This window comes from Peromyscus leucopus, chromosome 8b (genome assembly GCF_004664715.2).
Source record: "Peromyscus leucopus breed LL Stock chromosome 8b, UCI_PerLeu_2.1, whole genome shotgun sequence".
Classification (NCBI taxonomy): Eukaryota; Metazoa; Chordata; class Mammalia; order Rodentia; family Cricetidae; genus Peromyscus; species Peromyscus leucopus.
This window is the reverse complement of record NC_051086.1, coordinates 104670144-104685042: the sequence shown is the minus strand read 5'-3', so window position 1 is coordinate 104685042 and position 14899 is coordinate 104670144. Positions and strand designations below refer to the sequence as shown.

General features: G+C 60.0%; 1 protein-coding gene and 1 long non-coding RNA gene across 5 annotated transcripts in view; one reads left to right on the top strand and one right to left on the bottom strand.

Annotated features, from left to right (window-relative positions):
• Nucleotides 1–14899, top strand: part of Aatk (apoptosis associated tyrosine kinase) — a 38981-nt gene that overhangs the window by 22059 nt on the left and 2023 nt on the right. For 2 of the 4 annotated variants that reach the window (XM_037200915.1, XM_037200917.1), the window contains exons 2-12: nucleotides 2673–2806; nucleotides 5301–5448; nucleotides 7800–7879; nucleotides 8182–8300; nucleotides 8408–8495; nucleotides 8991–9124; nucleotides 10715–10799; nucleotides 10880–11001; nucleotides 11539–11688; nucleotides 12003–14610; nucleotides 14688–14844. In XM_037200915.1, the coding sequence (XP_037056810.1) occupies nucleotides 2673–2806; nucleotides 5301–5448; nucleotides 7800–7879; nucleotides 8182–8300; nucleotides 8408–8495; nucleotides 8991–9124; nucleotides 10715–10799; nucleotides 10880–11001; nucleotides 11539–11688; nucleotides 12003–14610; nucleotides 14688–14844 (3825 nt within the window). The other 2 variants (XM_028853612.2, XM_037200916.1) reach the window with 2 other exon arrangements.
• Nucleotides 8190–8997, bottom strand: LOC119086938. Its single transcript, XR_005090350.1, has 2 exons — nucleotides 8868–8997; nucleotides 8190–8555 (listed from the first exon to the last, which is right to left on the bottom strand). It is a non-coding gene; the product is annotated as an uncharacterized LOC119086938 (long non-coding RNA).

Sequence of the window (14899 nt, the reverse complement as noted above, 5' to 3'; positions counted from 1 at the left end):
GCCCAGCTACACAGGCTGATTTTTATTCCCCCTTTCGTGGGATCTTTTTATGTTAGCACTCATGTGTTTCCAGTTTTCAACATCAGTGATTCCTGGTTTAAGAAATCAAGGACTGGGCTGGAGAGATGGCTCAGAGGTTAAGAACACTGGCTGTTCTTCCAGAGGTCCTGAGTTCAATTCCCAGCAACCACATGGTGGCTCACAAACATTTATAATAGGATCTGATGCCCTCTTCTGGCCTGCAGACAGAACACTCACTATATACATAATACATAAATAAGTCTTTTTTAAAAAAAAAAGAAAGAAAGAAAGAAAAGAAATCAAGGACTGAATTCACCACAGTCACTTGGATAGGGTCTCAGAGCTTTCGCTCCAAGTGTTTTACTCCTCTAGATCTTAAGGAACATCTCAGTAATTGTATAAAATGCTTTGCCTCAAGGACTGAGAAGAACCCATGCTATTTGACTCACTTACTGTGCCAACTCCTTCGGTGAGAGAGAGAGACTGACCTCCTACCCCCTGTTTTTATTTAAAGAAAAAATTTCCTACCTTCTCTGAGAGTTGAGCCCCACACTGGGTGCCAGCTGTGGGTTTGTGCATTCCTTTCTTGTAAGGAACATTGCTGGTTCCCCTAGTGCTTATCTGTGGGCAGAAGGACCTCCGTGCCTCCCACACAGCCCACGGAGACTTTCTTACCCACCAGCACCTCAACACAGCTCTCTGTGGCCCTGGCCGGCTGGAGGTCAGAAGGGACCCACAGAAAGGCCAGTGGCCTTGATGGGAGGCCAGGGCAAGCCTGCAATGGAAGTTGAGCTTGGCCCCTTCCAAGGTTGCTTCTACCTGGCACATGCCCATGCAGCCTGGGGGTAAGCAGCGGGCGAGCTGAGGTACCAGACGTGCCTTTGAAGACTAGGGGGCCAGCTCCAGGCTGCAGGGCCATCGGTGGGCCCGTGAGTGCCGTAGCGGTGGGTGTGGGAGGAGAGAGGACTGGTACCACAGCGGCACCAGACAGAGAAAGGAGAGACGGCTCACCATGGCAACAGCGTGATCTGAAGGGGCTCACTGCTCTCTGGAGGTGCGGAAGGGTGCACAACATGCTCACTCATGTCCACCCTTTTGTGGATTCTGCACTTACACTCATGTGACACTTGGGTGTGAGCACCCAGTGCCATTTGCATGGTATGGGGGTAGTTCATGTACATACATGCAGGGCCACCCGTATACAAGGCACACACATGTAGAGGGATACCCAGAAACCCTGCCCATCAAGGCCCCTGGAAGGGCATTGGCTCAGGATGTGGACTGGTGCCTCCTGTGGACTTTAGCTGCTAGCTGTTTACCCTGCCGTGGTGTCACCACATTCTGCTTTGCTAGCTGCCCTCTCCCCATGTTCCTTAGCCCTGCCCGGTCTCCACTCTAGCTCAAAAGGACCTCCTTATCTCTAGGTGTAGAGTGGGAAGTATTCACAGTCCCCCAAGTAGAAATTCCAACCTGAATCTCTTGGCCTTCAGGTTCACTCTTCCCCCAGGCAGCCCTCCCAGATGCTTTGTGAGTCAGAATCCCTGGCGGAAGCACAGGGCCCTCGTCTTTGCAGAGTCTGGGTCCTCCCAGGTGTGACAAAGTGACTCGGTGGCTGCAGAGACTCAGCACCCAAAGGTGCTGGGTGCTCTAGTTAGTCTCCTACGGGTTTAATGAGGACCCATGGATAGGGAAGGCCTCTGGGGAAGAGGGTGACTCAGAGCCTGTGTGCTGAGGGAGGGCAGGCCCAGGAGGCAGAGCTGTCCCCCAGAATACGCCTTCCCGTCAGTGGACACGCTGGGCTGGCCTCATGAGCCAGCTCAGTCACACAGCCGGCTTCCCCCAGCCACGGTCTGCTGAGGAGCCCCAGCTTAGACGCTCATCAGTGAGGGGGGTGGTGGTGTCCTGAGTACCTTGGTTTCCCGTCTGAGATGTGGTGGCTTGTTTAGATCAGGGGCTAAGGGAGGGAGGAGTCTCTGCTGCCCAGGTTGGAAGCCGCTCCAAGGGACCTGGGGGACAAGCAGAGGTTTGAATACGGGGCACTCGGCTGCCCAGCTGGAGCAGGGCAGCTTCTCAGTGCCAGCAGGATCCCTGCACCTTCGAGAACTAGACCCTTGACCTCCCTTGCCTGCCCTGCCTTGGTGTTCTAGCCCCAGAGTGGACAGAGTGGTAGAGCAGGGTCCAGAGAGGAGTGTGGATCTTATTTTTTTTTTTTAATAAAAATTTTTATGTGTGCAGATGTTTTTGCCTGAATGCATGTCTATGTACCATGTGTGTGCCTGGTGCCAGTGGAGTCCAGAGAGGGCATTGGATCTCCTGGGACTGGAGTTGGGGTGGTTCTGATCCACCATGTGGGCGCTGGGAACTGAACCCAAGTCCTCTAGAAGAGCAGCCAGTGCTCCTAACTGCTGAGCCACCTCTCCAGCCCCAATAGTGAGTCTTTGTATGGCGTAAGACCCTGGTATAACAGAGAGGTCTCCATGGACCTTGGACCTGGGAGCTGAGCCCACGCTGGCCACTTTAGGGCTGCAGGCTCTGGCTAGCAAGGCCGTTCCTGGGTCCGTTGGTTTAAGGCTATGTCCAGGTGCTGGGTCAGAGCGAGGGGTGGTGGCGTGCTGAGGCTGAGCGGAGGCGTGTGCTCTCCTTCCCTGCAGACGGCGCTCCGCTCAGTGAGCTGTCCTGGTCGTCCTCCCTCGCGGTGGTGGCTGTATCCTTCTCGGGGCTCTTCACTGTCATCGTCCTCATGCTGGCCTGCCTGTGCTGTAAGAAGGGCGGCATTGGGTTCAAGGTGAGGGCACAGGGTCCTAAGGGCCTGTTATGTCCACCCACCACCCAGCTCCCCTCCATCCTGGGGCTGCCATCTGGGACCAACTGAACCCCTTGTCTGGCATCCCACAGCCTCGCTTTTGGGGGCTCCTGGGCCCGCTACCCTGCCCCTCATTAAGGGACCCCCCCTCTGTAGACATGTCCTCACGCTGTCGCACTCCAGTACCAGGTCAGGCCTGCCCGTGTCCAGCGAGACTGACATGACTGTAAGGAGCCTTTAAGGGCTCTCGAGAGCGCTCTCACCCACGGTGAGGAGACCCTTAGGTCTCTGCTCACTGAGTCAGAGGGAAGGTGAAACCACAAGACACCCTTCCCCAGCACCCACACCATCATTTGGGAGTTCCCTAGCTCGGGCAGCTTCTGCTCAGAGAACACCCATCAGGCTCCAGACACAAGGGCACCTCTTTGCAGCTACAGCGGCGGTCCTGTTTGTGGCCAGTCCACTGGAGGCCGTGTGCCCTTCACTACAGCCTCCCTGGGACTAGACTCCAAGCTGAGGCCTCCGCCCTGGTGACGGAGGCCCAGGGGCCTCCCCAGGGGCCTCCCTGCACGCTTGCAGCCCTGTGGCCACTCCTGTCACCGGGTGGTTCTGAACAAGGAAGGCAGGACGGAAAGCGGGTAGCGCAGGGCTGATCCCCCAGAGCAGGCGCCACCCGGGCTGCGGGGGCTACAGCCTTGCCTGTCAGCACACTGAAGCCCGGCCGGCCGGAGCCTCGCCATTCCTGCCCCCACGCTGGGCGGCAGGCGGGGCAGAAGGTGGGGTTTCTCCACTGCAGAGGTCAGGGTGGGAGGATGGCTGGTATCTTGGGGGGCACCTCCTACCGGGTGACCTGCACCAAACGCTGGTATCCTTTTGTAGCACGGGCTCCCAGCCAAACTGGGGAGCCGAGGACCTGAGCAGTGGGCACTGTGGTGGTTCCCAGAGGCTGCAGGTCTGCACTGCTCTGGTGCCCCCACCCCAGGGGACAGTCTCCTGACCACAGGCGGGACAATCAAGGAGAGCTGCTTTCCCGGAGGACCTTGAGGGCAGAGCCTCGAGGTGGTGGGGGTGGGGATGGGAGCCCGGGGTGCCACGTTGGCGGCCTTTGTGTAGCAAGCCCCTCCTGGGGCACTGAGAACAAGGCCCCACACAAGGACTCCTACTCCAGCTCCTCCTACCCATGCCCTTCTCACCTCCTTGGGAACATGGTGCCCAGAACATTCCAGCACCAGTGCGCCTTGACTGGAGGGTCACTGTCTCCCGCTTGCTCAGTGGGTTCCCTGCTGGAGCTGTTCTGGGCAGGGGCTGGCAGCCCCAATGCTCACTCTGTGCTACCTGATCGCCCGCTGCGCTGGGGGAACCCGGCTGGCTCTCCGGCAGGGGAAGGTAACGGCTGGAGCCAGAACTAACGCAAAGGGGGAGGTGGTGGCCATCACAGGCCCAGGTGTGTGGGACTAGAGAAAGTCCTAAGGTGGCCTTCCAGGCTCTGGGGAGGGAGAGTTCCCTCCGATGTCGGTGACTCTGTCCTCAGAGTGCAGACCTGGGCTGGCCACCAGGAACATGGGGCCACCCCCTGTACAGAGAGACAAATGACCTAGAAAAAGAAGAGGTCCCCAGGGTACGTTTAACCGTCCGTCCTCAGGGATGTGGCCTGGAGTGGGTAGCCAGGCTCTAGTTGGTGCCCGGTCCTCAGAGCCTCGAGTCCCCACCTGGGGAGGTGCGGGTGGGACAGCGTGGCCGGGAGACTTGCCCAGTGCCGAGGACAGGCTGGCCTTGTTTTCAGTGTGTCCCTGTTTTGGTTTTTGTTTGTTTGTGTGTGGTTCTAGGCAAGGGCTCGGCCACTAATCCTGTCCTCGCTCGAAACTAGGCTGTGGCCATTCCAGACTAGCTCTGCTTGGAAGGTGCTCTAGATGCAGGGGGTGGGGGTGGGGTGACCTCTACTCTTCAAAAGAGCAGCCTGTCCCAGGAGCGGCCTCCAGGGTGTCCAGCCGCAGGCTCTCAGAGGGTCTGGGCACTGGTGGTGGTAGCGGTGGTACCGTGGGTGGCAGGTGTGGAGATGGGGGTAGTGAACAAAGTCCCTGGGTTCCTTGCTGCCTGTCCAGCTAGGGATGGGGACACCTAGTTACTTTCTCCAGGCATGAGCAATGGAGCCCCTGACCGTGAATCTGCTCTAAGTCAGGAGGGGACCACTCATGGGGTCCATGAAGGGTGGCTCTGCTTCTTTGCCTTGGCCTTTGTCTCTAGTCCTTGTCCCCGGCAGGGCTCAGCCTGGGGGCAGCAGCCCCACCTGAGACTGATGCCTTTGGCCCTCCCCAGGTTGGTGTCCCGGAGGAGTCAGGGCCTTCCAGCAGGGGGACACACTCTAGCTCTGTGTTGGTCCAGTTGAGCACTGGGGAACGGGCCTTTTGCACCCTGTCACGCCTCCCCTTATCCCCTGTGACCCATGCTTGCCCACCTGTGCTGGCCTAACCTGCAGGAGTTTGAGAACGCTGAGGGAGACGAGTATGTGGCCGACTTCTCGGAGCAGGGCTCCCCGGCCGCAGCCGCGCAGAACGGCCCCGATGTGTATGTCCTGCCCCTCACTGAGGTCTCCTTGCCCATGGCCAAGCAGCCCGGTCGCTCAGGTAAGTGGCCTCGCCTCCCTCCCTCCACTGTGTCTTGGGGTCAGCAGGCTGTGGAAACCTGAGAATTTGCTTCTGGGATGGGGACTCTTGGGGCATGTGCGGCAGGTGGCCAAGGCCTCTTTGGCTGCATCTCGGGCTGGGCTGTGTAGGAAGGTGCATGAAGCCCCTTCTGGATCTGGGGGCCAGCTGTCAGCAGGCTTGAGAGCAGCCTTGCGCCTGCCGTTTCTCCACCCAAGAGGCTGCTATGCCAAGGGGCAGTAACCAGTGGCCCAGCACGCTGGCTCTGGGATTATTGGCCCTTCTCTGCGGTTTCCACCATACTTACCCTGGACTCCTGCTGCCTTGTGCCCAACCCCATAGGGACATAGCCTCATTATGCCTGCCAGAGGGGCCTGCCCGCACAGCAAAGGCAGGTCTGTCCCACCTGTGGGCAAGTGTAGGCAGGGCCCCGTCCTTTGCCCTCTGCCCACCCCCTCTTTGGCTTCCTCCAGTCACTCCCTCTAAGTCCCTCCTCCTCCAGGCTCTAGAGGTGACAGGCAAATGGCTGAGGTTGAGAAGCCCAGTTCTGCCCTAGTCAAGATGTCCATCTGATGGCCCCAGGGATACTGAGGCGGGAGTCAAACAGAGTGCTGCTGGCCCCGAGGTCTCATCACTGTGGGTGACAAGTAGGCCACTCTCTCCACCTCAGCCCTGGGCCAGCCCCACCAGGCTCTCAATACTTCCCATCAGGGGCGCAGCCTCCCTCAAGGGCGAGGGGTCTTAGTACCTGTTTGAGCCAATAGAGACTTCGATGGGCCCTCCAGCCACTAGCCTGGCCCAACACTGCATGCACACGCCTGGGGCCCACGGAGTCTCATGGGGGAGAGCTCAAAAGTCAGGCAGGCCCGGCAGTGGTGGCGTACACCTATAATCCCAGCACTCGGGAGACAGAGCCAGGCGGATCTCTGTGAGTTCGAGGCCAGCCTGGTCTACAGAGTGAGATCTAGGACAGGCACCAAAACTACAGAGAGAAACCCTGTCTCAAAACACACAAAACAAAAAAGTCAGGCAGGATCCAGGCATGGAGGTCCATGTCATGAACACATTTATTCACTGTCTTAGAGGCCTGCAGCTATCCCTAGCACCTCAAAAGAGGCAGGCAGGGTTGGCCACACAGGGGCCTGGACCTCCCTGGAGGCCTCACGTTATCACCTAACTGTAGACGCTGTTAGCAGTGAGTGGGGAGCCAGGGCTCACAGGAAGCTTTACCACCCTGGATTGGTCCAGGACCTGTCTGTCCAGGGACAAGGGCATAGCTGAGGCCCCACACATCCAAGCTGGCCCCCACTCCTGGGAGACATAGGACAAGGGTGGACAGGGATCCAGGCGAGGGCAGAGGTCATGCTTTCTCCACTGTTCAGCTCTGTTGTTTCTGGGGGAGCATCTTCTCACAAGTTAGAGAAATCTGGAGTGAGGATGGGTCCCCCCGCCCGAGCCCCGTCTCCAGCTCCAAATGTGCGAGCCTTCTCCTGACCCTGTTGCTGTGCTGGTGTCCATTGTCTGGACCCTGAACCTGCTCTGGGATAACCAAGGTCCTAGAGAGCCCCAGGGTGGAGGACAGGCATCCAGGCAGACTGGGGTTCAGAGCATGAGTCCTAGGACCCAAGGCCCAGGGAGACTCCCATGAACTGGGCACCAGGCCGACATTCCCTGAGTCTATTAGTCCCTGAGGGCTGCCTGCTTCCCCTGGGCCCTCCCAACAGCTCTGACTCTGGCCTTCTGGACTGTCAGCGTGGGAGCAGAATTCGGGGAATCTGAGGGGTAGGAGTGGGTGCAATGAGTCCCAGCCCTCTCCTCTCTGCCCATACTGACCCTTCTCCACTGACTTCACCCGGCCCGGCCTACAGGGAGAATGGGCCCAGTGTATCCCGTACAGGGCTGTGCCAAGCAGCCCCCAACAAAGGCGCCTTTGGTGTGACTGGTGTTTGAATGCCAGCCTGTGGCAGGGGTAGGGGGGTGGGCCGCTCTGGTGTCTTCCCAGGCCTCAGCACCAGCTTCTTGCCTCATCCAAAACTGCCTTCCAGGCGCTGCTGTCTGGGCTTGGCTTATCCTGTGGCTCTGAGTACACTTCCCCAGGCTTGGTCATCAGAAATATGCCTGGATGTGGATCGAGAGCTCTGGCTCTGCTTAAGCTGTCACCCCAGAGCCTAAGAGACACTGGCCCTTGATGGCAGCCCTCAAATGTGGCCTCCACTTCAGCGGAGCCTCCCTGGCTGGGGGACTTGGGGTAGCTCCCTGGGTCCTGGAGAGCCTGGTAAGGAAGATGGATAAGTAGCAGTGGTTAAGTCCCTGAGTCTCCTGTTTTAATATAGTGCAACTTCTCAAGTCCACGGACCTGGGCCGGCACAGCCTCCTGTACCTGAAGGAGATCGGCCACGGCTGGTTTGGGAAGGTAAGCATACCTCGGGGTGGTGGGAACAGCAAGGTGTGTGCTTGCTTCTCCTGAGAGTCCCCTGGGGAGGGGCTCTTTCACACACACACACACACCCCGACTGGACTGTGCACCCGAGTGCTCCTTCCTCATCGCGGACCCCAGAGAGTGAGAAAAGTGGGAGCCTTGAGGTGGACCCGGGCTGAGTGTCCCAGCCAGAGGTCTTGGTGGCAAGCCGCACAACCACCCGAGGCACCAGGAGCCAAATGGCCTTTCCTATGGAGACGGGAAGGGGCCCCGGTGATGCCTGTCACCTCTGGCAGGTGTTCTTGGGGGAGGTACACTCGGGCGTCAGTGGCACACAGGTGGTGGTGAAGGAGCTGAAGGCCAGCGCCAGCGTGCAGGAGCAGATGCAGTTCTTGGAGGAGGCGCAGCCCTACAGGTGGGTGTGGGGGCGGGAGAACTGGGCGGCTGTGGGGAGGCGGGTACTGTGCTGGGGCCTGGCTGCCCCATGCTGCCCTCCAACTCAGATGCCCGGGGCTCTTCCAGGACTCTGCAGCACAGCAACCTGCTTCAGTGCCTGGCCCAGTGTGCTGAGGTGACCCCCTACCTGCTGGTTATGGAGTTCTGTCCGCTGGTAAGTGGCAGTCTGTGGGAGGCAGCATTGGCTCTCCGGGTCCTGTTCCGACCGGTTGTCCTGAAGGGAAGTGGGAGGCCTTTCTGAGCAGGGGTAGGGGTGGGGTGGGGCTCCTCTCCTGCTGTGCCTCTTGGGACCCTCAACACCCCTAAAGTGGAGTCCTGGTAGTCCCTGCCCTGCGCTCTCAGAGGAGGCCTGCTCAGAGAGGGTGAGCCAACAGCAGCAGGGCCCACACGGGGTACCTGGGCAGTTCAGCGGGAGGGCCAGCCACTGGGCTCACACAGCTCCCGGGGCAGAGCCTGAGTTCTGGGTCTTCTCGTTGGCCTTGGGCCCCTTTACAGGCACTGCTCTGAAGCTAGCTGGGGCTGCTACCTGGAGGCCACTGTGGCAGAGTTGAGACCACTCGGGCTGCCAGCTGGTCCTCAGGCCACCAGATCCAGGTTCTCTTGGGTGTGGGCTGCACAGCGAGCAGGTCACTGTGTGCTCTCTCGGCAGGGGGACCTCAAAGGTTATCTACGGAGCTGCCGGGTGACAGAGTCCATGGCGCCTGACCCGCTGACCTTGCAACGCATGGCCTGTGAGGTGGCATGTGGGGTCTTGCATCTACATCGTCACAACTATGTGCACAGGTGAGGGCTAATGAGACCACACAGGCCATCGGTCCCCAGTGCCTTGATCCTCAGACAGAATGCCTCTCTGTATGAGAAAGCCATATGGTGAGATCCCACTTTGCCTCATGAACTGAGTTCATCTACATAGCATCCAATAGCTACTCTGCAAGGAATTTTATAGTTCTTAAAATTGTGAAGACTAGCTGGGCATGGTGACTCATACCTTTAATCCCAGCACTCCAGAGGCAGAGGTAGGCAGATCTCGGTGAGTTCAAGTCCACCTTGGTCTACAGAGTGCGTTTCAGAACAGCCAGGGTTGCCTAAAAATAAATAAATAAAAATTGCAAAGACTGAAGTTTGAAACTCACTTGGTAGACAATTAAACGGAGAAGCCCATACTGTTTACTATAGCGGTCAGCCACACTTGGGCCCCACACTCAGCCCCAGCCTGTTCCCCTCATGCCATAAAGGGGGCGGCTGGGCTGGTCCTGCAGCGGGAAGGGTGGCTCTGTCCTGCCTCTGGTGGTCAAGAGACAGGCCAGGATGCCCAGCCTCCCGTGAGCCGGGGGCACGTGCTGGAAGAAGTGGCGATGGACGAGCGGCCCCGCCAGCCCCGACGCGGCACAGGCCATCGGCACAGTGACGGCACAGGCCGTCCTCCCCAACAATATCCTGGTGCTGAGTGATGATGACACAGGCGACTCCAGCATCAGTGATTTTGTTGAAGAGGGCAGCTGCCAGCCTCCCGCCCCGCCTCCCGCCCCGCCTCCCGCCCCGCCTGCTGCCCCACCTGCTGCCCCAGCCATGGGCATGGACCCAGGCCACCCCGCCCCGCAGCTGTCCCCTGGCACAGCCCTCCTGGGGTAGAGGCAGGCTCCAGGATGGCTCCATCTTCACCCGGAGACCCTCTGCATAGCAACAGTATGGCAGATGCAGGCAGGCACATCCCATACCACTCTGTGGTCCTGTGCCCAAACACTCGTGTGGCCTCCAGCCAGGCAAGCGCAGGAAAGCTGGCATCCCAGGCTTGCCAGTGAGTTGGAGGAGGTCCGGGGTGGTGCTTTGTGGTCCAGCCCGTTCTAGACTTGAGTTCTAGCTCTGTGTAGCAGGGCAGGCCTACACTCGAGAACATGGGCTATGAATGTTGGCAGGACCCTCTGCGACACTCTTGGCCTCAGTTTCCCCATTAATTCTAACCTCCCGAGGACTTAGGCGATGGTGTGGTGTAGTGAGGTTGGAAGGGTGATGGTCCCGGAAGGGCACTGCAGATACACAGGACCTCGCTGTATGGCCCCTGGGGAGCAGGTCAGGAAAAGGGCTGGAAGGGGCTGGAGTTCTAGCCTTTGCTGGGAGTCCTTGAGCATCTTCCAGCCTTATTTTCACGTGCATTGCCATGTTCAAAGTGCCGTCCACACAGGTCTTCCAAGATAGCCAGCACAGGGTGTGGAGCCAGGGCTGGAACACAGGCAGGTGGCCCTCAGACATCCCTTCCTGTCTGCCTGCCTGGCTACGCCCAGGAGCCAAATCACCCTGCTGTGGGTAAAGGACCCACAGTACTGGACACCCCCAGGCTGGCAAGCTTTGCTGACATTGCCTACCACCCTGCAGTGACCTGGCCCTGAGGAACTGCCTGCTAACGGCTGACCTGACGGTGAAGGTTGGCGACTATGGCCTGTCACATTGCAAATACAGGGTGAGTGAGGGCAGGCGGAGCTGTAGGCAGGGGTGGCTGCGGACTGGAGTTAACTCCCATCCTGTCCCTGTGTGCTGCAGGAAGACTACCTCGTGACCACTGACCAGCTGTGGGTGCCGTTGCGCTGGATCGCGCCAGAGCTGGTAGACGAGGTGCATGGCAACCTACTGGTGGTAGATCAGACCAAGACCAGCAATGTGTGGTGAGTGCAGGTCTGGCTGCTGGGCGGGCCTAGGGATGCCCCTGCCCAGCAGCTGCAGGGCCAGCTGCTCTGTGGTGGGGATGCTGCCTTTCAGCTCTGCCTCCTACTCCAACATTCCCACTTCCTTCTCTGGCTAGGGTGCAGGCTGGCACCCAGGGAAAGTGTGCTCATGCCTGCCACCGTGTGGCCTTGTGAGGTCACTCACGGGCTACTAGTTCCAACTGTTTGTCGTTCCTGAGGTCCCTGTTCTGGTAGAGGGACTTCCTGGACAGTCAAGGGTGTGGGGCTTTCAGGACAGGACCAACTGACACTCACCGATACTGGGGCTGAAGCGCATGCACATTTAGGTTGTTCATGAGCTACTGCTGTAGGCCATGTGTCCTTATGGGACACAGGGCCTTGACTTGTACCTGTGCCCCTAGAGGGGGGCCGCTGTGGCATAGTGACCTCCAGTCCTGGGCAGGCTGGCGTGATGGCAAGTGGTCAGGGGTCCTGTGCAGCCATGCTCAGCCATGTGTACTGTGGCTGCCCCTGCAGGTCCCTGGGTGTGACCATCTGGGAGCTCTTTGAGTTGGGTGCACAGCCCTATCCCCAGCACTCGGACCGGCAGGTGCTGGCTTACGCCGTCCGAGAGCAGCAGCTGAAGTTGCCCAAGCCCCAGCTGCAGCTCACTCTGTCTGATCGCTGGTAAGGACCCCATCCCCCACACCCACACCCGGACAGGCAGGACAGAGGGGCACAGGTGGCTGAACTCTACAGCTTGGGGCCGGTTGGTCCAACTCTATATGGTCTCTGCAGCCTGAACAGGCATGGGGGATCCCAGGGAAATACCCCACCCTAGACCCCTTCCCAGGCTACTGGGTCTGCCTTGGGAGATTGCCTTAACTGTCCCCAAAGTGCCCTGAGCATGTGGGAACTGACTCTCCCTGGAGGGTAGGTTATACTCCTGGCCAGTGTGCCTCTGGATGTGGCCAGGGCCACCCATGAGGGCCTCCCGGCAGGTACGAAGTGATGCAATTCTGCTGGCTACAGCCAGAGCAGAGGCCCACAGCCGAAGAGGTCCACCTGCTGCTGTCCTACTTGTGCGCCAAGGGCACCACAGAGTTGGAGGAGGAGTTTGAGCGGCGCTGGCGTTCCCTGCGGCCCGGTGGCGGCGCGGGCCTGGGGTCAGGTCCCACCGGGCCAGCGGTTGCTGCTGCCGAGCTCACCGCTGCCTCGTCTTTCCCACTGCTGGAGCAGTTCACCGGCGACGGCTTTCACGTGGACAGCGACGATGTGCTGACAGTAACTGAAACAAGCCACGGCCTCAACTTTGAATACAAGTGGGAGGCTGGCTGTGGCGCGGAGGCATTCCCATCCCCGGGGGGTGTGTCTAGCCCAGGCTCGGCTTCACGCCTGCAGGAGCTGTGTGCACCTGACAGCTCTCCACCGGGAGTGGTGCCGGTGCTCAGTGCCCACAGCCCCTCGGTGGGCAGCGAGTACTTCATCCGCCTAGAGGGGGCAGTGCCTGCCGCTGGCCATGATCCGGACTGTGCCGGCTGCGCTCCCAGCCCCGAAGCTGTGACTGACCAAGACAATAACTCAGAGGACAGCACCACCACATCCCTCGTCATGGAACCGTTGCTGGGCCATGCACCCCCCGTCGGGGGCCTGTGGGGGCCCCGTGACCACCACTCATGCAGGAGGCAGGAGCCCCCCTGCCCCTCACGCTCACCCTCTCCTGGGACCCCGATGTTGCCAGCAGAAGACATAGACTGGGGTGTGGCTACCTTCTGCCCACCCTTCTTCGATGACCCACTGAGTGCATCTCCCTCTGGCAGTCCTGAGGCCCAGGCATCTCCCAGCGATGAGGAGCTGGAGGGGGAAAAGACAGGGAAGGCTGCTCAGTGTGGACACTGGAGCTCTAATGTGTCAGCCAATAATAACAGTGGCAGCCGAGACCCAGAGTCTTGGGACCCTGGCTATGTGAGCAGCTTCACAGACAGCTACAGGGATGAATGCTCCAGCCTAGAGCAGACCCCACGGGCCTCCCCTGAGCTGGGCCACCCCCTGTCCCAGGAGGATCCCAGAGAATTCCTGCCTGGGCTAGCAGCAGCCTCCCCTGGTCCAGAGCCAAGCCACTGCTTCAGCCTGCTCCCTCTGTGTCCTGCCAAAGGCCTGGCACCTGCTTCCTGCCTGGCCACACGGCCCTGGACAGAGGCAGCTGCAGGTGGGGGTGATAACCCCCAGGTGGAACCCAAACTTGCCCAGGAGGCAGAGAGCTCTGCCGAATCCCAGCTACCCCTTCCTTCTGTCCCCTCCCCATCCCACGAAGGAGCCCCACTTCCCTCGGAGGAGGCAAGCGCTCCCGACCTCCTGCCTGCCCCTCCCACGCCCGCTGCTGGCAGCCGGGTGACTGTCCCTATGCCGGCCCTCACCCTGGACAGCTGCGGCAGTTCTCTGGGGCAAGAGGCACCTAGCAGTGAGGACGAGGACGCCACTGAGGCTACGTCAGGAGTCTTCACCGACCTGTCCAGCGATGGCCCTCACCCTGAGAAGCCAGGCATAACACCAGCCTTGCGCTGTCTGCAGAAGCAGGTGGGGACCCCCGACTCCCTCGACTCTCTGGACATCCCGTCCTCAGCCAGCGATGGCGGCTGTGAGGTCTTGAGCCCATTGGCTGCTGGTCCCCCTGCTGGGCAGCCCCGTGCCGTGGACAGTGGTTATGATACAGAGAACTACGAGTCTCCAGAGTTTGTGCTCAAAGAGGCACATGAGTCTAGTGAGCCTGAGGCCTTTGGGGAGCTAGCCTCAGAGGGTGAGAGCCCAGGGCCGGAGACTTTGCTCTCTGTCTCCCTTGGTGGCCTCAGCAAGAAGAACCCCTACCGAGACTCTGCCTATTTCTCGGATCTGGACGCTGAGTCCGAATCCACCTTTGGCCCTGAGAAGTGCAGTGGGGTCCAGGACTCCCAAAAGGAGCAAGACCTGAAGAGCCCACCTAGCTCAGGGCACCAGTCTGTGCAGGCTTTCCCCGGACCTGAGGTGCCCAGGGAGGACCCAGATACTAGCCCCAGGGAGACGCTGCCCCCAGCACAGCAGCCAGAGGAGCCCTTGCCAGAGGGCCGTGGGCCAGAGCCTCTTGGGGCTCAAGCCCCAGTTGAGGTGCAGCCTGTGCCCAGCCCTAGTCATTCCAAATGTTTCCTGCTGACCTCAGTCCCCCTGAGCTCAGAAGGCAATGGCATGGAGCCCCAGGGGCCCCCAGGACAGTTGTCAGGGCCAGCCCAGCTCGGGCGGATGGGGAGCCCTAGCACACCCAGATCCCCGCTCTGCCTGGCCCTGCCTGGCCACGCTGGGGCTTTGGAGGGCCGGCCAGAGGACGAAGAGGACAGTGAAGACAGCGACGAATCTGATGAGGAGCTTCGATGCTACAGCATCCAGGAGCCCAGCGAGGACAGTGAGGAGGAGCCGCCAGCGGTGCCTGTGGTAGTGGCTGAGAGCCAGAGTGCCCGAAATCTGCGGAGCTTGCTGAAGATGCCCAGCCTTCTGTCTGAGGCCTTCTGCGAGGACCTGGAGCGCAAGAAGAAGGCCGTGTCCTTCTTTGATGACGTCACGGTCTACCTCTTCGACCAGGTGGGCTGTTGCTGTGGGTATGCATGGGGATGGGAGAGGGTGGGCAGCCCTAGTCACACAGTGCTCTGCCCCTCCAGGAGAGCCCCACCCGAGAGACTGGGGAGCCATTCCCCAGCACGAAGGAATCACTCCCCACGTTCCTGGAGGGTAGCCCCGGCTCACCCAGTGCCCCTGGCCTGCCGCGGCGAGCTGACCACTTGCCGGACAGCTCCACTCCTGAACAGGGTGAGCCAGGTGTCATGGGAGGCCGGGTTCAGAACGTGATATCACCTGAAGCGTGGGCTGGGAG